Source organism: Monodelphis domestica, chromosome 4 (genome assembly GCF_027887165.1).
Source record: "Monodelphis domestica isolate mMonDom1 chromosome 4, mMonDom1.pri, whole genome shotgun sequence".
Taxonomy (NCBI): Eukaryota; Metazoa; Chordata; class Mammalia; order Didelphimorphia; family Didelphidae; genus Monodelphis; species Monodelphis domestica.
Genome location: NC_077230.1, coordinates 422,088,884 through 422,108,495, shown reverse-complemented (window position 1 = coordinate 422,108,495; position 19,612 = coordinate 422,088,884). Strand labels below are relative to the sequence as shown.

Sequence of the window (19,612 nt, the reverse complement as noted above, 5' to 3'; positions counted from 1 at the left end):
GTGATCTTGAAGGTGATGGGAAGCTCCCCCTGGAGTTCCGTGATCCTAGGAAGGGAGCCCATGCTGGTGGAGAATCCCTTTGGTAGGCCAAGTGGAGCCAGGGGATTGGAGAAAGGAGGAGGCCCGAGCAGAGCTTTTGCACCAAGACCCCTTGGACAGGCCGCCGAAGCCTGAAGGAAATGCTCCCCTTCAGCCAGAGGCCCCGTGTGATTGGTTTCCTGGGAGAGTTCCCAGAACCCAGGTCAAGAAGCCTTGAACTAGAGACAAGGAGATGAAAAGGACTGGGTTAGTCCAGGCAGGAGAGGGAGAGGCCTTGTATCAGGAGGAGACAGATACTGGGGCTCATCCGAGGCTGACCCTGAGGCTCAAGACTTGGGAGCCAGTTAGAGACGCCCAGTAGGCCTTTGGTGATGTGAGACCAGAGTTCTGGAGAGGAGTTGGGGCTGCCACTGCAAATAGGAGAGTTGTTAGCCATGGGGAGCCAATGAGATCACCAGAGGGGGGGGAACCAGGCTGGGCGTTTCTGACAAGACCCTCACCCCCAAGGAACTCTTGGGGTAGGACCATGGGGGTCCAAATCTCTAGAATGGAGTCTAGATTGGACCTTAGGAAACAGCTAGTCCTGTCCTACTTTGTATGTCTTGGAAACAGAGGCCTCTCCGGCACTGAACATGTGTCCCCTGATTGGATGTGGCCAGCCCCGTCCTTGGTGCCTTGGACTAGAGCAAGTCTCTGATGTAGGGGGTTTGCCTTTGGAAGAGCACTTGGACCCCATCTATTTAGTTCCTTTCCAAAGGGGCAAACTATGGTTTAGGGATGAGTCTGCTCAACCCCAATTGACAGGTGAGGAGATTAATTAGATTCAGCGACTCAGTGGGAAGAGCCTTGATTTCAAAGTCAGTTCCTCCCACTGCTACCCTTCTGTTTCCTCTTTTGCTCCGTAGCAGGGCTGGCCTTCATGACCCCCAAGGTCCCCAGGGCCTGCTGGGACAAGGCCTCTTTCTAGCACTGCCCATGGCCTTTGGGCCCTGGAGGAATAAAAGGACCGCTCAGGAGCTGCCAGGCTCAGGGGGGGTGTCATGGAGCATGGAACGAACCGTCCTTTAGCAGGGTCTCGGGACTTTGGAAACTGCCTGGGCCAACCTCTTCCTTCTGGGGAAGGTGAAGCTGTGGCCCCTGTAGCTGTCACGGATCATCAGAGAAGGCGGATATTGTTTTTTAAAACCAGCAACTGCTGAGGGTCTTAAAGATCAGTTGGTACAAAGGGAGGACAGAAGGTCTAGAGCACCTGCGGTGTATCAGGCACTGGGCTAAGACATTTACAAATAGGGCCTCATGTGGTCCTCAACCTCAATCTTATGGTCCTCACTTAACAGATAAGGAAACTGAGGCAGGCAGACATGAAGTGACTTGCCCAGGGTCACACAGCATGTAATGTTTGAGGCTAGATTTGAACTCTGGTCGTCTTGACTCCAGCCTGGTGCTCTGATGAGGACATGAAGACTCAGAAGGGAAGGATTTGCCCAGAGTCATCCAGGAGGTTCATGATGGCCTCAGCTGGGGCCTCATCTCACTCCAATTAGTCCACTCAAGGCACAGCTGGAGAGCCTAGGGTTCCAAAGCTGCCTCTAGACCCATTTTGGGGACTTTGGGCTAAGTCTTTTCTTCCTGAGCCTCCGTTTCCCCCTTTAGTTGAGGTGATTGAGTAGCTAGGCTCAAGGATGCTTATAGCTCTGACCCCCAGTGCTCTCCAGCTCCCCCCTTGACCCTGGCAGTGGCCATCCCTGTGCCTCTGGTCCCTCCCTTTAAAAGCAGAGGGCAGCAGTTTCTGGTGGACAGCTTGTGGTTCTGAGCGGGACCAACTCTGGGGAGGGCTGCAGCACTGGCCCTCACTTAGTTTTCTGCTCTGGACCCTCCACTGATCTGCCTTAAAATGGGAACTAGGAGAGGGAGAGCTGCTCTGCTCTTCTTTTTGAATCCTGAGGCACGTCGTGCTTCCAGCTCCCTGGGGCGGCTCTCGGCCGTCAGCCAGTACTTCCTAGGCACCCTCTCGTGGGGTGTCCAGTGCTCTTGTCGTTGGTTCGTGGTCTGCGCCCTGTGAGCTCACGCCTCGTGGGGGGGTCAGAACAGCAGGTGACTGTAACCGATTAGCCTGGTTACCCGATTGGTGGCCTCAGATGTGCCAGTGGTTCCCGGGACAGGGGGGAAGCCTGAGAGGGCCGGTGGAGAGCCCTGGCAGCAACTATTGCAGCAGTTGAGGCGAGAGGGAAATTCAGCCGCCATTGGTTGAAGTTTTCGGTAGGGCCCTGTGATAGGCACCTGTGACCCAGAGGGGAGACCTGTTGTCAGAGAGCTCACATTCAGCATTGGGGGGTAAAGGATTAAACAGACAAATCAGGGAGCAAATGCTACGAGGATGTTTTTTGTTTAAACCCTTACTTTCTGTCTTAGAATGTATACTAAGTATTGGTTCCAAAGGGCCAGACCGTGTGGGTGAATGACTTGCCCAGGGCCACCCAGCCAGGAAGTGTCTGACCAGGTTTGAACCAGGACCTCCTGTCTCTAGGCTTGGCTCCCAATCCACTGAGTCACCCAGCTGCCCTGTCTGTGACAAGTTTGAAGCAGGGGATTCTTGCTTTGAAGTCAGGGTTCAGGAAAGCTGCTCATGTAAGAAAGCTTTAGAGCTGGGTCCTGAAGGAAGACAACTGTTTCAGCCAAACATGGAGGTGGAGGGGGGCCAGGAATCATGGGAACAAAGACCCAGGGAAGAGAGGGGAGGCCTCGGGCCCAGGGTGCTGAGTAGGTTGGTACTTGCCTAAAAATGAGAAAGAAGGCTAAAAAGATTGGAATGAGCCTCAGTTTTTTCAGCTTTAAAATAGTCGGGCTCAGTGTAAAGCCCTTGCCAGCTCTGATCTATGGTCTTGCAAAGGGGTGAGGACTCCGAGCTAGGATTTTTATAGTGTGAGCAGAGGCCTTATTTGGATGAGCTGCAGGTGGCCCAGAGGGGCCCCGGTGAGGATGAGGATATGAACTGGAGCCCTGGGCCCCGGATGGGGAGAGCTTGGGCAGGTGACAGGCAGCTGGCTGTCCTGTGCAGGCCCCTCTGCCCAGGAAGGAGCCCCGAGGGCCACAGGACCCTGGGGAAGTTTTTGCTCATCCAGCTCAGGGGGCACAGAAGCACCTTTGAGGCAAGACAAGGAGGGAAGCAGCCTGGGCCTCTGGAGGGCCCTGGGCTAAGGCCCTTCATCTCTGGCTGCTACAGTGGCATCTCCAGTAAGACAGGAAGGCACACTTGTACCCTCACCCTCCCAGGCTTGCTATAAGGCAAGGCCTAGAGGAAAGCCAGCTGCTATGGCTGTTACTGTCCCTCTGGGGCATCCCACAGAGGCTTGGCATAACCTGCCTCCAAGGGCTTCCAGCTTCCACTTCTGGAGATGCTGACTCTTTCCCTCAGCAGTAACCCTGGGGGCAGCTGGGTGGTTCAGTGGATTGAGAGCCGGGCCTAGAGATGGGAGGTCCTGGGTTCAGATTTGACCTCAGTCACTTCCCAGCTGTGTGACCCTGGACAAGTCACTTAACCCCCATTGTAACCCCTTACCACTCTTCTGCCTTGGAACTGATACTTAGTATTGATTCTAAGATGGTAGGGAAGGGCTTTAAAAAAAAAAAGCCAATTTCTGCCCTCCTGATTAGAGAAATGCAAATCAAAACAACACTGAGGCACCACCTCACACCTAGCAGAGTGACCAATATGGCAGTAAAGGAAAATGATAAATGCTGGAGGGGATGTAGCAAAGTAGGGACATGAATGCATAGCTGGTGGAGTTGTGAATTGGTCCAACCATTCTGGAGGGCAATTTGGAACTATGCCCAAAGGGCGATAAAAGACTGTCTGCCCTTTGATCCAGCCATAGCACTGCTGGGTTTGTATCCCAAAAAGATAATAAGGGAAAAGACTTACAAGAATATTCGTGGCCTCTGCAGTAACCCTGAAGGGTGCTTCAGGCCTCTGCCCTCAGCAGCCAGTATCTTCTGGTCTTCCCATCTGCCCAGCAGACATGCCCTGCTTGGGGTCATGGTGAGAGCCCCAAAAACCTGCTGGAGGACTGTGGGCGCAGACCTCTCTGGGCCAGGCCCCCATCTTGTGTGGTGGTCTGTCTGTGCCCCACACAGAGTGATAGAGAAATAGCTCTTCTTCCTCTCTCCATCGCTCCTTTCTTCCCTGTCTCGCTCCACTTTCTCTTTTCCTCCAGAGGATCAGGGTCCCATCAGGCCTCTCATTTCATAGAGAGGAAGCTCAGGGGCTTGTCCAAGATTGCAGAACCAGTCAATGTTAGCAGCAGGATTTGAATCCAGATGCTTGGAGCTCTTTCTGCTGTACCATCCTCAGGTTGGAGGGTTATTCAGGTTCTTCCCAGTTGCCCTCCTCAGCCTCATGGCCACAGTCTCTTCCTCCATTCTCTCATGCCCCAGAGGAGCTGGGTGAGGCAGTCGAAGCCTTCCTCGGGATCAGCAGGCTGTCAGGGAGGCTCCTCCTGAGGCCACGGTCACCACAAAGTCTATCCACCCCTGTGCAGCAGGAGCTCTGCCTGGGAGCCTCCAAAGCAAAGGGACTCAGAACTGGGACTTTGAGCCCTTCTGTCCCTGAGAAACCCTGCAGGAGAGCACCCAGAAGGCCTCCAACTGGAGACCAGGCCCTGCCCATGACCAAAGCTGGTCACTGCCAGGGAGGTCCTGGCCTGCTCCTGTAACTGCCTGTGGCCTCTGCAGTCAAGCAGCTTTCTCTCCCGCTTGGGACTGGCCCTTTGAGGACTGAAGGCATCCTGGCTAGAACCAAGGGGCCCGAGGCAGAATGAGGGTGGCTGCTTCCATCTGATCCCTTGTTCTTCTCCAGCCCCTCCCTCCCTTCCTCCTTGCCCTCAGAGAGCTTACATTCTTTGTGCTTTTAATTTTTTGTTTTTTTAACCCTCACCTTCCGTCTTGGAGTCAATACTATAGATTGGCTCCAAGGCAGAAGAGTGGGCAGGGCTAGGCAATGGGGGTCAAGTGACTTGCCCAGGGTCACCCAGCTGGGAAGAGGCCAGATTTGAACCTAGGACTTCCCATCTCTAGGCCTGACTCTCAATCCACGGAGCCACCCAGCTCCCTTGCTTTTAATTTTTATTAAGCACAGAAACTCATTTTTTCCCCAGTCAGTTCTAAATTCCTTTCCTCCATTCAGTGAGAAAGTGAGAAAACCGCCAATTGCAAACACAGGCTGTCCTGCTGGACAAATTCCTCTTAACCCTGGCGCAGGAAACCTCATACCGAGGGCCTGGGAGAGAGAGCCGAGCTAAATGGGGAGGGAGGGAGGGATGGATGCAGATAGAAAGACTGATGGATGGATTAGTCTGCCTACAAAGGTCCAGAATAGCTGTGGGGGCAGGGCGAGGCCTCAGGCAATCTCTGGCATTTGGGCTGAGTTCTGAAGGGGGGGGGGACAGCTTGAGTGCCCAGCTCATGGAGAGAGGGCAGCCCAGCCAGCTGCTGATTGTGCCTGGTGGCTCCAGGTGGGCAGTGACTGCTTCACTCTTCAGCCTGGGGTCTGGCTCTCTGTCAGACTGGGGGTGGGCAAGAGGGTCTTCTGGTCCCTTGGCCAACTCCCCCTCCCCAAGCCACAGAGCCAGGGGCCTCTGGTAGCTCCAGCTGTGGAAGGGGCTCAGAGCTGGAGGTTGGTGACCCAACTTGTAGGTGTCAGATTCAGGCTCGTAGAACTAAAAGGGATCTCGAGGTTATCTTGTCTGACCTTCTGAGGCTCAGCTGAACAGTCTGCCCAGACTGACAGGCAGTGTGGTGTACGGGAGAGCTGGCTGACCCTGGCACTAGGAGGGCCCGAGTTTGAGTTCTGCCAAGGTCAGTTATGCATTGCTGTGTCTTTGGGGTTCTCTCTGCCAGTGACCTTCCCAGTGCTGGCTGTCCAGGTGCTTCCCATGGTTTCCCTGATCCCGCAGGAACTTGGGGAGGGCAGTTCAGAACGGTGGGTGCCTTGGCCAGCTCTTCCTGACCCCCCCCCCCCCCCCAGCGTCCAGATCCGCTCATCCTTCCCTCATCTCTCCTCTCCTTTCCCACACTCTCAGAATCTTCATTATCTGGGCCATTAGCTGTTGGTTTCGTCGTGGGCCAGCACCACAGGACCCAAACAGCCCTGGAGGAGCCCCACGAGTCCCTAGCCGCAACCTCTTCCCAAAAGATACTTTAATGGTAAGCGGCTTGGGAGTAGGAGGGAGGTGGGCCATTCTGGGGACAAACTTGGAGGGGGGAGGACTTCCTGGGGGGACTTGGAGTCATGGTCATTCAGTGTGCTGGACCCTCCTCTTACTGTTGAGGAAACTTGAGACCCGCAGAGCTTGGCAGGCGGCCAGGGGCAGGGATGGCGACTGGACTCCATTCTCCTGGTTTGGGGAAGGGCTCTTTCCTCTGCATCTCACTCGCAAGTTGGCCCTCAGAAGCTTGTTGAGGAACCTGGAGGTTCTTCCCCTCCCCCCAACCAACCCTTTTATTGAATTTAGCGGACCTCAGGGAGCCAGACTTTGGGGATGGAAGCCTAAGCTGTCCCGTCTGTAGGCAGCTCCTTTTGTCCGGTTAGTGGGCTGGCAAAAACATCATCTGAGAAGGAGAGAAAATAAACAGTGGGGACCATCTGAGGAGGAGGGTGTTCCAGGCCGCTGGCCCGCTGTTGGGCTGGGCAAGAACTTAGACTGGAAAGGTAGAGGCACAGGCCGGAAGTGCTGGGCAGAGATCTGCCATTGATCGAACTCGGAAGACCTGGGGGCACGGAGAGCGGAGGGTTAGAGCCATACTTGGCAGTAGCGTGGAAGCCTGGCGAGGTGAGGAGGACCTGGCCTGGACCTGGGAATGGAGAGAAGGCTCAGGCCAGTGATTGAAGTGGGGAAAGAGGCCCGAGGCAGGGAACCCCATGAGTCAGACAGGCCACTGCCTGCAACACTGGGGGGAGGGCTGGCCAGAGATTTGGGAGTCGCCCCCTGGGATGGGGGGCAGCCATTGATTTCCTCTTCAGCGGGGAGGCTCAAGAGGGGGCCTGAAGAGGCTGGCCCAGAGGGGAGCAGAGATCCTTCTCCCCACAGAACCTGCACGTGTACATCTCCGAACATGAGCACTTTACAGACTTCAATACCACCTCAGCACTCTTTTGGGAGCAGCAAGACCTCGTCTACGGGGACTGGACCAGTGGGGAGAACTCGGACGGCTGCTACGAGCACTTCGCCGAGCTGGACATCCCACCGGTGAGAGCTCAGCCGAGCCCCCTCTTGTCCCTGGGCCTTGGTTTGCCCGTTCATTTCAGTTCAGCAGATGCCTGACTTGGAGTTGCAGAGAAGTGCTGACCTGTGCTGCGAGTCCCCTTTACTGATCACATTGCAGACCCAGTCTCTGTCCCAGGAGAATTCTCAGAGTGGAGCAAGCCCCTGGGGTACAAGTTGGGAACCTTGACCAAGAGTCTGCTGTGCTAAGGGGGCCTGCCCTCAGGGGAGGACGGGATCATCAACCCCAGAATGAAGGGGGATCCCAAAAGGCTTCTTGGAGAAGGTGGGATGGAAGGGAGCCCCAGCCCACAGGCCTGCATGGTCCTGTGGAGTTAGCACTTGAGTCAACAGGGTCTTTCCACTCGGCTGTGCGGAGACGGAGGCTCCTACCTTTGGAGGCCCGGGGGATCCTGGGACTGTCCAGCTCTGCCTCCAGGACATAACAGAAAATTGGGCCTGGAGAGGGCCTGAAGCCCTCTGAGCTCCAGGTCCGGTGGAGTGTCCCCATCTGTCATATGGGGAAGTTTGTGGCTGCAGAGCCTCCTGGGGCCCCCAGCACCACAATGTTCATCTCTTGTATCTCCAGACTGAGTATTGGTCAGGCCCTGGGCTAGTGGTGAGAAGATGGCTCAGGCTGGGCGAGGGACCTGCCGGAGAGGCTGGGGTGCTTCTAGGGGTCCTCACTGTCTGCCCTCTGCCTGTCTTTCAGAGTGTGCAGCAAAATGGCTCCATGTACATCCATGTGTACTTCACCAAGAGCGGCTTCCACCCAGACCCCAAACACAAGGCTTTGTACAGGCGGCTGGCCACTGTGCATACGTCGCGAAGTAAGGCCCCACAGTTTTTTTTTTAACCTTCACCTTCCATCTTAGAATCAATACTGTGTATTGGTTCCAGTGCAGAAGAGTGGTATGGGTTAGGCCATGGGGGTCAAGTGACTTGTCCAGGGTCACACAGCTGGGAAGTGTCTGAGGCCAGACTTGAATCCATGACCTCCTGTCTCTGGGCCTGACTCAATCCACTGAGCCACCCAGCTGCCCCCAAGCCCCACACTCTTGACCAGCCAAGCTGGGAGAACAGGGAGGGACAGGGAGACCGTGCTGGGCACTGGCACCCCTCAGCTCTGGGATCTGAGGCAAGACTGAGCTCCTGGATTATGAGGAGGAGACATGAGGCTCAAGACACAGGGAGCCCGGGAGCTGCCAGCACTGCCCTGTTAGTGTTGGGCCTGAAAGGGGCTTTGGGTTGGCTTCGCCTGAGGAGACTGCCTGGAGGTTAGTTTTGAGTGCAGATTTGGTTGTGGTGGAAGAAAGAGGAAGGACATTTCTCATTGTAATAAAACACTTCAAAAGACAGACTTGGGAAAGTCGTTGAGGGTGAATTCAATTCAGTGAGTGATTCTTGAGTTGGTTGGGAAGGACATTGACAACACCCCCACCCCCACCCCAGCCCTGGAGGCCTTGAATGTCAGGCTGAAGAATTTGGATAGTGGCCACAGACAAGAGGAACCAGTCTCTAGAGGCCAAGGATCCTGCTGGGGTCATGGGGGCCAAAAGGGGAGGAGGGGTTCTGGAAGCTCTTGGCACAATGTGGATGGGTTGGGGAAGCAGATTTCATGGGCCCCCAGAATCCTGGGGTTGGGGAGGAGGTGGGCCTGAGAGAGCCCTGGGCATCAGTGCCGGGCCTTCTCGGCCCCTGAAAGATGGGACGAGCACCCACTCCCAAACTGGCTTCCTCAGGGCTCACTGGGCTAGCTAAGGCCGTGCTCCCAATGGGTGTCCCAGTGCCCTCACAGGTGTCCTCCTTCCCTCCCACTTAGTGATCAACAAATATAAACGGAGGCGCTTTCAGAAAACCAAGAACCTGCTGACAGGGGAGACAGAAGCTGACCCAGAAATGATTAAGGTAATGGGGGAAGAGGGGCAGGTGGTACCTGTGCTCATCCTGCAGGTTTCTGGTGGGCTCTGCCCAGGCTTCTCCCACACCTTCAGGAGAAGCCAGCTCCTGTTCTCAGCCTTCCCTGAGCCACCAAGGAGGCCCATGTCCTCTGAGCTTCCCTCTCGCCTGTGGACATTGAAGAGGTGGAATTAACTGCCACCTAGCATCCCTGTGAGGCCCAGCTTCCTGCCCTCCCTGTCTTGTCCTTGTGTGGTTCCAGGCATGGGCCTTATGTGGGCCTCGGGTGAGCAGCAGTGGAAAGCTGGGTCTCTGGCCCGGGATTGTGCCTCCCCTTCGCTTCCTGAGGAGGGAGAGTATATTTGGCTCTGGGGAAGTGGAGAATAGTGATGACAGGTAGCTAAGCCTTCCCAAGGGCCCAAGGAGGAGCAGCAGGGGCTGCCTGGGTGGTGTTGGGCCAGTTCAGCCCACTGACCCCTTCATCTGCCTCCTCAGAGCTTCAGGGCCACTTTTTGTCACCCTCTGGACCGTACAGGACAAAGTGAATCCCTCTTGCCCAAGACAGCCTTTACTGTGTGTGTGAAGGCAGCTGCCATGTGCCCCAGAGGCTTCTCTTCTCCAGCCCAGATGCCCCTACTTCCTTGGCACATTGGCATCCTTGCTAAGTTGCCCAGAGGTGAGCTCAGGCTCCTGGGATCCCTCTGGTCAGTCCTGGTCCCCAGAACTTCTGTCCCTGCTGCCTGACCTTCCTTTGAAGTTGGAGGTCATGGTATGGGCTTGAACTCTGAGCCCCAGGCCCCAGAAAAGAATGCCAGGCCTCCTCCTCTCCCCTCCCCTTCAGAGGCCCAGTGCTCCCTTCCTCTGAAGATTCTCGGCTTCTCCACCCAAGCATCCAGTTCCTACAGGGGAGTGAGGATTTCCACCCCTAGTCCCTTCACCTCTGAAATGTTATCACTAAGGGAAGTAAAGACAGTCATGCGCCCATCTCCTTTGGCAGAGAAAAGAGCCAGAGACAGAAAAAGAAAGGGAGAGATGGGGCAGAGCAGGGCCCCCAATTCTGGCCCTCCTTCAGAGAGGGGCCTTGCCCTCAGGTCTTCTGGCTCCCAGGCCCAGGCACTGCCTCTTATTATGCCAGTGTTGATACAAAAAGGCTCAGGAGCCAGGAGGTGGCAGGTTTCAAACTCTCTGCTTTCAGTACAGTCCTTGGGCAGCTGAATGAAGGCTGGAGAGGGGAGGTCAGAGAGGGCAGCCAAGGAAACCTTCTGAGGGGGGAGGTATGCAATAGAAGCCTCAGGCATGTCGAGGGAGGGGACAGAGGAGACTGCCACCACCCGAGGGTCACAGCCCTCTTCCCAGGCTAGTGAAAGACTTGAAAAGCATAAAGTTAGATCTGAGAATGAGAAGGGAAACCAGATCTACTGAAGTGCAGGTGCCAAGAGATTGAAAAGCCACTCTGGGGTTGGGGGTGGACTCCAGCAGATTACTGACTAGCACTTTCAAAGGAAGGCTGAATATAAATGATATTTTGTAGTTGGGGCAGCTCGGGGCACAGTGCCTAGAACACCAGGGACACTCATTCTCCTGGATTCAAATCTGGCCAAAGATACTTCTAGGCTGTATGATCCTTTCTAAGTCACTGCACTCAGTTTCCTTATCTGTAAAATGTGCTGGAGAAGCTGGAAATGGCCAGCCACTCTGTCTTTGCAAAAAAAAAAATCTCAAGTGAGGTCATGAAGAGTCAGACACAACTGAACAACAACCACAAATGGTATTCTGAAATCTGAAACAACTGAGAGAAAAATGGCTGTGACTCCTGCCGCAGCTCTTGCTAAAACAACAGGTTTATAGTTCACATTATAATTGGGAAAATTTCTAAATTTCACTTAGAGGTTAGTGAAGATAAAGACACGGGGCTTCTTTCCCATCTAAGTTCACTGGACCCCTCCCCGAAAGTCTCTTCCAAAAACCTTTCCCTCTCCTGGGCTTGAGGTAAGATCTCTGGGACTTTGGAGTCACTGGGGACAGTAAAGGGTCTCAGAGACTGCTCAAGGATGTCAGAATTGTAGACATCGAGGAAGGAGGAGGAGACTGGTAACATTAATAGGCCAGGAGAAGAGCAGCCTGAGACAGGTGCACCCAGAAGCCTGAAGGGGGCTGGATTATGCACTGGGGATCTGGGGAGTCTCCCTGCAGGAGATAGCTTGACTGGGGGAATGAGGAGAGAGAATGGAGTCAGAGGGTCTGGCACAGAGCCCTGGGGCCCTGACTATGGGGGGATAGGCAGTGGGAGAAGGCACAGGGACAGCAAACAAGCAGCTGCAGAGGAGGAAGGACAAATGTTAAGGGGCCATGCTGGGGAAGCTGTTAAGATGGGCAAGGGAATAGCCAGGGGCATCTGGGCACAGAAGCTTTTGCAGTTTAAACAACCTTTGATCTTAGCTTGCCAGGTCTCAGCCCTGAACCATCCCACTAGCTGCTTCTGCAGCAAGCCTGACCGGGCAGCAAAGCAGTCCTTGGAGGCCTCTCAGTGACTCCCTCTCCTACCTCTCCCACTCCCTGTGGCTGCTCTTCAGGATCTTTGCACTCCTTACATCCCTCACAGCTCCCCACACCGCAGACTCGGCTGAGAATTGCCTTGTTCACTGAGTTCCCTCTTCCCCCTCCTCCTCATCTCCCATCACTCAGCTGCTCTGCTGCTCTCTCCTCCTTCCCTCCGTCTCCTAGCCAAGGCCAGATCCTCCACACCCATAGGGGCCCCAACTCCAGCAGGAGGCTTCCTCTATCCTTGCCCCTCTCTCACTTCGCTCCCTGCCCACTGGCTCCTTCTCTGCTGCTCAGGTCTCCCCTATCATCCCCTTGCCCCATCCAGCCCTTTTAACTGTGGTCAGTCCCATAGCCCTCCTCTCTTTGGAGCCCACAGTTAGGGCCTCCTTCCCTTCTTCCCTTTCTCTGCAGTCTGGTGGAGCCTGATCTCCCCATGCCACAGACAGCAGCTCTCTCCAAACTTGCCAGGGATCTCAGCACGTCCAGTGATCTCTCTAGCTTTCTTCTCCTCGATCTTGGACACTGTCCATCATCCTTCCCTCCTGGATATTCTTTTCTTCTCTCTTGGTGCTCAGGACACCTCCTCCTCCCACTCTTCTATCTCTGTCTCTCCCTCTCTCCTCTCCTCCTACTCTCTTAACTGCTGCTTCTCTCTCTCCTGGCTCCTTTTCCATATTGCACCATGGCTGCCTGCCAGGGCTAGGGGCTGCCTGTCCTTCCTTTCTCTCTCACCTGTCCACTTGAGCTTTCAGGGACTTGGTGCTTGTCTCCAGGTGGACGCTTCTCAGACCTCCGTCCAGTGCTGACCTCTCCTGACATTCAGGCTTAGCCTCCCAGCTACCATAGAGACATCTCAAATTCGGCATGTCCAGAAGGGACAGAACACCTTACTGTACAGGCCACTGTCACCCGGGCTGACACTTCGATGGGAATCTTTCACTCCCCCTTCATCACTTCCAACCTGCCGCCCATAACTGTTACTCAGACCTCCTTAGCATCTCTCCTCTAGTCTGGGCCCTCGTCCTACTAGGCCTGCACTCTCAGGAGCCAGCTCTTGGTTCTCCTGCCTTGAGCCTGTGTCTCCTGCCTGTAGGGCATCTTTCTTCCCAAAGTGTAGTTCCAGCCATGTTCCCCATCCTCAATTCTGTGGCTCCCTATTGCCTCCAGGATCAAAGGAAAGGTGCTCTGTTCCCTCTCCCTCCTTTTCCATTCTTTTTGCTCCTTACTTCTCCCAACATCCTCTGGGATTCGGTATCCCTGGCTGAGCTTCCGGACTGGCCCATCTGCCATCTACCCCCTCCTGGCCTTTGCACTGACTGTCCCCCATGCCTGGGCCTCTCATCTCTGTCTCATGACTTCCCTGGCTCCCTTCCGTCCCAGCTCAAATCCCTCCATCTCCAAGAAGCCTTTCATGGTGCCTTCTCATGTTAATGATCTCCCTCCCTTAAACCAGGAGCTCCCTGAGGGCAGATACTCTTTTTGCCCATCTGTGTAGCCCCAGTGCTTAGCCCAGTGCCTGGCACACAACAGGCCCAGGTGGCTCACTGACTTTGAGAAAGCCTAGCTTACCTCTGGTGGTTGGGCAGGAAGCCTTGAATGACCCAATGATAGGAGAGGGCGAGGACTTCCCCCACAACATTGGGCTGCTAAAGGGAAGGCTGGGAGTGAGAGGCCAACCCAGGACCAGGCGTGCCTGTAGAAATGGCCATCGGCAGGCTAATTTGGGCAGCAAGAACAGTCACTGCTGCCACATTCTGAGTAGAGGGGGTGATCTGGCCTGACTGGAGACCCAGGGAGAGAAGTAGCTTTGGAACAGCCCCAGGACAGAGTGGAGGGGACTTGGCCTGAGATCAGTGGGTCGGGGGAAGGCCTCTCCAGGCTGTGCTGCAGCCCACAATCACCCAGGTTGCCCTCATTTCACAGGGAGGGGCCTGAGTTCCTTCCTGTCGGCCCTCCCCAGATGGGTCCAGAGAGCTTGGGGTATTTTCCCAGGTCTCCATCTGCACCTGCACCACGTTTGGGCTCTCCCATGCTGCCTTGTGTTCTTGTCCTTACAGCGAGCGGAAGACTTTGGCCCCGTGGAGGTCATCTCCCACTGGCACCCCAACCTCACCATCAACATTGTAGATGACCACACACCCTGGGTGAAGGGCAGCGTGCCTCCGCCATTGGACCAATGTGAGTGTTTCCCCCTCTCCCGGAGGCTCTTCCTGGCCCCTGTTCCCTGCTTTCTTGTCCTCCTTGGAGCTGACTGAAGGCTGAAGGCGCTTTGTGTCATTCTGTAAGAGGCTGTGGGGAGGCCAGTGTAGGCTGACTCCTTCGTGTCCTCCCCTCTTGTGGTTCCTGCTTTCATTGCCAGCTGCGTGTCTCCTGCCACCCCCTGCCATCCCCTGCTGCTCCCAGTGCCAGCAGGCTACCTTCCTTTCCTTCCTGCCCCCAGTCTCAGGAGGCTACCCTTAGGGGCCTGTCCCATAGGCCTCTCACTGCCTTGGAGGTGATACCTCAGAATCCTAAATCAGCATCTCCGAACCTTGGCCTTGGAATAAGAACTGATATTTGCAGCAGGGCAGTGTGGTCCAGTGGCTAGATGGCTGGCCTTGGAGCTCAAAAGCCCTGGGTTCGAATCCTGGCTGTGATCCATACTGCCTCTGTGACCCTGGACAAGCCACTACACACCCCTCAAAGCTCCAGGCGGGCTCCCTGGAGTGTTTCCCTGCCACTGGCAGAGGGCCTTTGTTCACGTGGGAGTTTGCTGTAGCTGCTGATGAAATCCCAGATCGCAGCACTCTCCCTCTTGGTTTCCAAGCCTGGTGTTCATTATCTCTTGCGGTCTTCAGCCCCTATGGCAGGGTCTAGGGCTTTGGTTTTGGGGTTCAGCTTCTGGCCCACTCTTCACCTTGTTCCGCTCTTCCCTTGAACCCCCTCAGATGTACAGTTTGATGCTGTCAGCGGTGATTACTACCCCATCATCTACTTCAATGACTATTGGAACCTGCAGAGAGACTATTACCCCATCAATGAGACGCTGGCCAGCCTGCCCCTGCGCCTCTCCTTCTGCCCCCTGTCCCTGTGGCGCTGGCAGCTCTACGCGGCCCAAAGCACCCGGTCCCCCTGGAACTTCCTGGGTGAGGACCTGTACGAGCAATCGGATGAGGAGCAGGACTCGGTCAAGGTGAGTGCAGGCCCTCCCAGACCTCGGGTCACTGACCCATCAGTCTCCCCCACCTCCTTTTTCTGGGTCTTCGTGAAGCTGCCACTGATGCGGTGGATACTCAAGAAGACTTGAGTTCAAATCCAAGTGCATATATGTGCCAGCTGTGGGACCTTTCCCTTGGACTGCCTCAACTGTAAAATGGGGATAACGGCAGCCCCTCTCTGTGAAGGCTGTTTTGAAGATCAAATGAGATAATGTTGATAAAACACTTAGCATGGTGCCCAGCACACAGCAGGTGCTTAAGAAATAAATCTTCCCTTCGTCCCTCGCTCGTATCGTCTCTTCCTCTGTCCAGTGAGGGGAGTTAGGGTGGTCCCTAAGCGGGGAGACCTAGCTTAGCTGTGCCTTCCTTGGTTGGCAGCTGGCCCAAGTTCATGGAGAGGAGGCATTTGCTCTTGGGAACTTCCCTGGAGGCTCATGCAGGCAGGGAGATGGGCAGCCTCCACTGCCCTTGGGGTCCGCATTCCCCTGGCCCAGCTTCTGCCTCCTTTGCTCTCGCTTCCCTCTGCTGTCCCTCCTCACCTCCCTGACCTCCCAAGTTTGCTGCCCTGCATCCCTTTCTTGGCTCTGAACGTCTTCCTCTCGGGCTCACCGTGGTGGTCATGGGAGATCCTTCCTGAGACAGGTGCCCTGAACGGCGTAGGGGACCAGAGCCCAGGAGATAGGCCTGGGACTCCTTTGGGAGAAGAAACGATAAGAAATCCCCCCTGACCGGGACCCCCTCTCTCTTCTGCCTGGCCTAGGTGGCACTGCTGGAGACGAACCCCTACCTCCTGGCTCTCACCATCATCGTCTCCATCGTCCACAGTGTCTTCGAGTTTCTGGCCTTCAAGAATGGTAGGGAGCCTCCCTGCAGGGCAAGGCCAGGGCCCCCCTGCTTGGCCCAAGCTCCCATTGCTGGGGGTGGGGGCAGAACCCTCTATCCACTTTGAGCCAAGAGCTGCGCTCCCCTCCCCCTGCTTCCAGGCTGCTTGGAGCTTGGTGCTTGGTCAGGGCCATCCCCGAAGGGTGGGGTGGCAGGCGGGCACTTCCAGGCAGAGAGCAGGAAAGGCTCCACCCTGCCCCCACCCCACCCCCACCCCCACCTGGGGCTTCAGGGGATTAGGGAGTCAGCTGCCTGGGCCAAGGGGAACTCCACAGCCCTGGGGCTGGCAGGGCAGGGTCCTGGCGGCAGGGGGAGCCCCAGAGCTTCCCTCTGAAACCCCACCGTGGGGCATACTTGGTGTGAGAGGGAGATGGGGGCCTTGGCCTCTGCTCTGAGATGGAGAGATGCCCCCCTCTTGCCCTGGCCTCACTTCAACCCCATCCTCATCTTGGGCCCACAGACATTCAGTTCTGGAACAGCCGGCAGTCCCTGGAGGGCCTCTCTGTCCGTTCTGTCTTCTTTGGCGTGTTCCAGTCCCTCGTAGTCCTTCTCTATATCCTCGACAACGAGACCAACTTTGTGGTCCAGGTCAGCGTCTTCATTGGCGTCCTCATTGACCTGTGGAAGATAACCAAAGTCATGGATGTCCGGGTGAGGATCCCAGAGCCACTGATTCCCTCTCCGACCCCTCCCCTCCCCCAGCCCCTCTGGGGAGAGCGCTGACCCCTTCCCCCCCCAGCCCCTCTGGGGAGAGCGCTGACCCCTTCCCCCCCACCCCTCTGGGGAGAGCGCTGACCCCTCCCCCCCCAGCCCCTCTGGGGAGAGCGCTGACCCCTCCCCCCCCAGCCCCTCTGGGGAGAGCGCTGACCCCACCCACCCAGCCCCTCTGGGGAGAGCGCTGACCCCTTCCCCCCCCCCCCCCAGGCCCTCTGGGGAGAGCGCTGACCCCCCCCCCAGGCCCTCTGGGGAGAGCGCTGACCCCACCCAGCTCCTCTGGGGAGAGCGCTGACCCCCTTCCCCCAGCCCCTCTGGGGAGAGCACTGACCCCCTTCCCCCAGCCCCTCTGGGGAGAGCGCTGACCCCTGCCTCTGGTATAGGCTCAGGGAGTTTCCAAGGCCACACCTCCCCAAGGATTGGGGAATTTGTATTGGGGATTTTCTGGGACAAGAAGAGACCCTCAGGATGTGGGAAAGAGAGGGGCATTGGGGCTGGCCTTAGGAGGGGAAGGTCGCCGTCCTGCCGCTTAATCCTTTCTTGGCTACCACCTAGCTGGACCGAGAGAACAAGGTGGCCGGCGTGTTCCCCCGCCTGACCTTCAAGGATAAGTCCACCTACATTGAGTCCTCCACCAAGGTCTACGATGATGTGAGTGTGGGCAGGGATGGGCATCAGCTGGGGGGGCGGCTGTTCCCTGGGCGTATTGGGGTGTCCGCATCCCTGGGGAACACACGCCCCTCTGGCTTGCTGGGAAGTGTTCTGGGAAGTCCCTTGGGCAGGGCCAGAAAGCCAAGGAGACAGTGTGGGGGCAGGGGGGCCCAGAGCAGGCCGTGACCAGGCTCCCCCCTGCAGATGGCGTTCAGGTACCTGTCCTGGATCCTCTTCCCTCTCTTGGGCTGCTACGCCGTGTACAGCCTCTTGTACATGGAGCACAAGGGCTGGTACTCCTGGGTCCTCAGCATGCTGTATGGCTTCCTCCTGACCTTCGGTGAGTGTCTGCTGGGCCCTACGAGGAAGGAAGTGAGCCTGCTTGGAGCCCACGACCTGGCGATGCTGGCAGAAGGCCTGTCTTGGGGGAGGGTCTCAGTGGACCTTCAGTCCATCCTCCTCCAGCACCCAAGGAGCACAGGAGGGCCTGGAAGGCCTGATGCCTCCCTACCACCGCCCCCAGGGCACCAGGTAGCCCTGCCCCCTCTGACTGTGCAGCCTGGGGGCAGACCAGGACCAAGACCCAGGGCTGCAGGAAGCCACAGGCTGAGGCTGAGGGCTCCCTGGCCGGCTGTGGGAGGCCCGTCTTTTAATTGCTGCCCGGCCCCAGTCCAGGCCCCTTCCCTGTCTGCTAGAAGAGGGGAGTTGGAGGAAATGGTCTCTGGGAGAATTGGGGGGCCCCTGAGATCGGAAGCTGGAGGTGGGCTGGGAAGGAAGGACAGAAGTGGGAGGCCTGGGGAAGGGGCCTTGTGTGGACCCCGGGCTGTGCCCTAGTCGTGCCCCCCCAGTGTGGTAGCCAGTGTTGTTTGGGGCCAGACGTGGGGGTCAGGCTCACTGGGCACAGCATTCTCCCTGCCGGCCTCAGCTTCTCCATCTGTAAAACCGAGGGTCTGGACCAACAGCCCAGGACACTGCGGAATGCCAACCCGGCCTTGGAGCCTCATTCCCCCATTGGTAACACGGAGGCGCTGGCCTTGTCGACCGGGCAGTCTGGGAAGTCCTCGGGGGCTGCTGGCCCAACCCAGTCATGGGGCAGATGGGGCAGCGCTTTGACCCGCTTCCTGTCCGCCCCGCAGGCTTCATCACCATGACGCCCCAGCTCTTTATCAATTACAAGCTCAAGTCGGTGGCCCACCTGCCCTGGCGGATGCTGACTTACAAAGCCCTGAACACCTTCATCGATGACTTGTTCGCCTTCGTCATCAAGATGCCGGTGATGTACCGTATCGGCTGTCTTCGGGACGGTGAGCACCCCCACCTTAGAGGAGAGCCTTGCAGCACGGCCCCGGATGCCCCTCGGCCTCTGGGGCTCCCGGGCACAGTCCAGCTCAGCAGACGTTTATTGAATGCCTGGTACATGCCGGCCCAGGGAAGGAGTTGGCCCAGAGGGCAGGCCTGGAACGAGGGATGGACCATGGGCTGACAGACTGTGGCTCAGCCTAGTGAACAGCCTCCTCTTTGTAGATGGCTACAGAGCCGTCCTCCCTGGCGGGGGGTCTCCTGTGGAGGTGGCAGCCACCCCCCAGAACCTGCTCTACTGTGATCCTGGGGTCCCACAATTCCAAGGTCTGCTAAGCATCTGGAGGGGGTCAAGGACCGGTGTTCAAATCCTGCCTTGGTCACTCTAGTTGTTTCCATCTCTGTCAAATGAGATAGCTGGAGGAGTTCAGGCCCTTAGCCCTGAGCATGGGGGTGGGCAGCCTGGCCCGGCCCCCCCTCACCACTCTCTCCTTCCTCTCCCCAGATGTGGTTTTCTTCATCTATCTTTATCAGCGCTGGATATACAGAGTGGATCCCACACGGGTGAACGAGTTTGGAATGAGCGGGGAGGCGCAGACAGCCTTGGCGGCCCTGACACCGCCCCCCGCCCCCAGCGGGGATGGCCCCCTCCCGGGACAAGACCAGGGGCCCGCCCCTAAACAGGCCGAGGACAAGAAAAAGGATTAGTCTCTTCCCCCTGGTTTCCTTGGCCAGGGCACTCTTCCCACCCCCACCCCAGCTCACTGTGACCCCGAGGCAGGGAGCGCCTCCCCATCCCCCCTACCCTGGACAGACGGGGAGGGAGGGGCTCGGGGGACCGCTCCCCTGCTGTGATGTGGGGAGAGAAGGAAGAGGAGGGGCGGGAAGGGTGCTGTTGGGAGCGCGGGTAGCAGGGGGCCGTCCCTGCCTGTCTGTCCCTATGTCAGTTCCAGCGCCATCTGTAATCATTGTGAAGCCATCGCATCATGGCGGGGAGGTGGGGTGGGGGGCCAGGCCCCCAAGAGCTCTCCCTCCAGAACCCCAGATCCATCTCTCATCCCTTCCTGTGCCCCTCCTGCCCCCGACACAGACTCTGGATTTAATAAATTCATATGGGTGTTTAACTTA

At 57.0% G+C, this 19,612-nt stretch overlaps 1 protein-coding gene across 2 annotated transcripts in view; it reads left to right on the top strand.

Moving 5' to 3' along the window:
- CLPTM1 (CLPTM1 regulator of GABA type A receptor forward trafficking) overlaps window positions 1–19,612 on the top strand; it is a 27,527-nt gene extending 7,915 nt beyond the window's left edge. For both annotated transcript variants that reach the window (XM_001375220.5, XM_007491574.3), the window contains exons 3-14: window positions 6,117–6,240; window positions 7,125–7,283; window positions 8,011–8,128; window positions 9,121–9,206; window positions 13,799–13,919; window positions 14,669–14,913; window positions 15,699–15,792; window positions 16,281–16,471; window positions 17,090–17,185; window positions 17,390–17,525; window positions 18,322–18,489; window positions 18,990–19,612. In XM_001375220.5, the coding sequence (XP_001375257.2) occupies window positions 6,117–6,240; window positions 7,125–7,283; window positions 8,011–8,128; window positions 9,121–9,206; window positions 13,799–13,919; window positions 14,669–14,913; window positions 15,699–15,792; window positions 16,281–16,471; window positions 17,090–17,185; window positions 17,390–17,525; window positions 18,322–18,489; window positions 18,990–19,192 (1,741 nt within the window). In that variant the 3' untranslated portion in view covers window positions 19,193–19,612. The remainder of the gene's footprint in view (window positions 1–6,116; window positions 6,241–7,124; window positions 7,284–8,010; window positions 8,129–9,120; window positions 9,207–13,798; window positions 13,920–14,668; window positions 14,914–15,698; window positions 15,793–16,280; window positions 16,472–17,089; window positions 17,186–17,389; window positions 17,526–18,321; window positions 18,490–18,989) is intronic.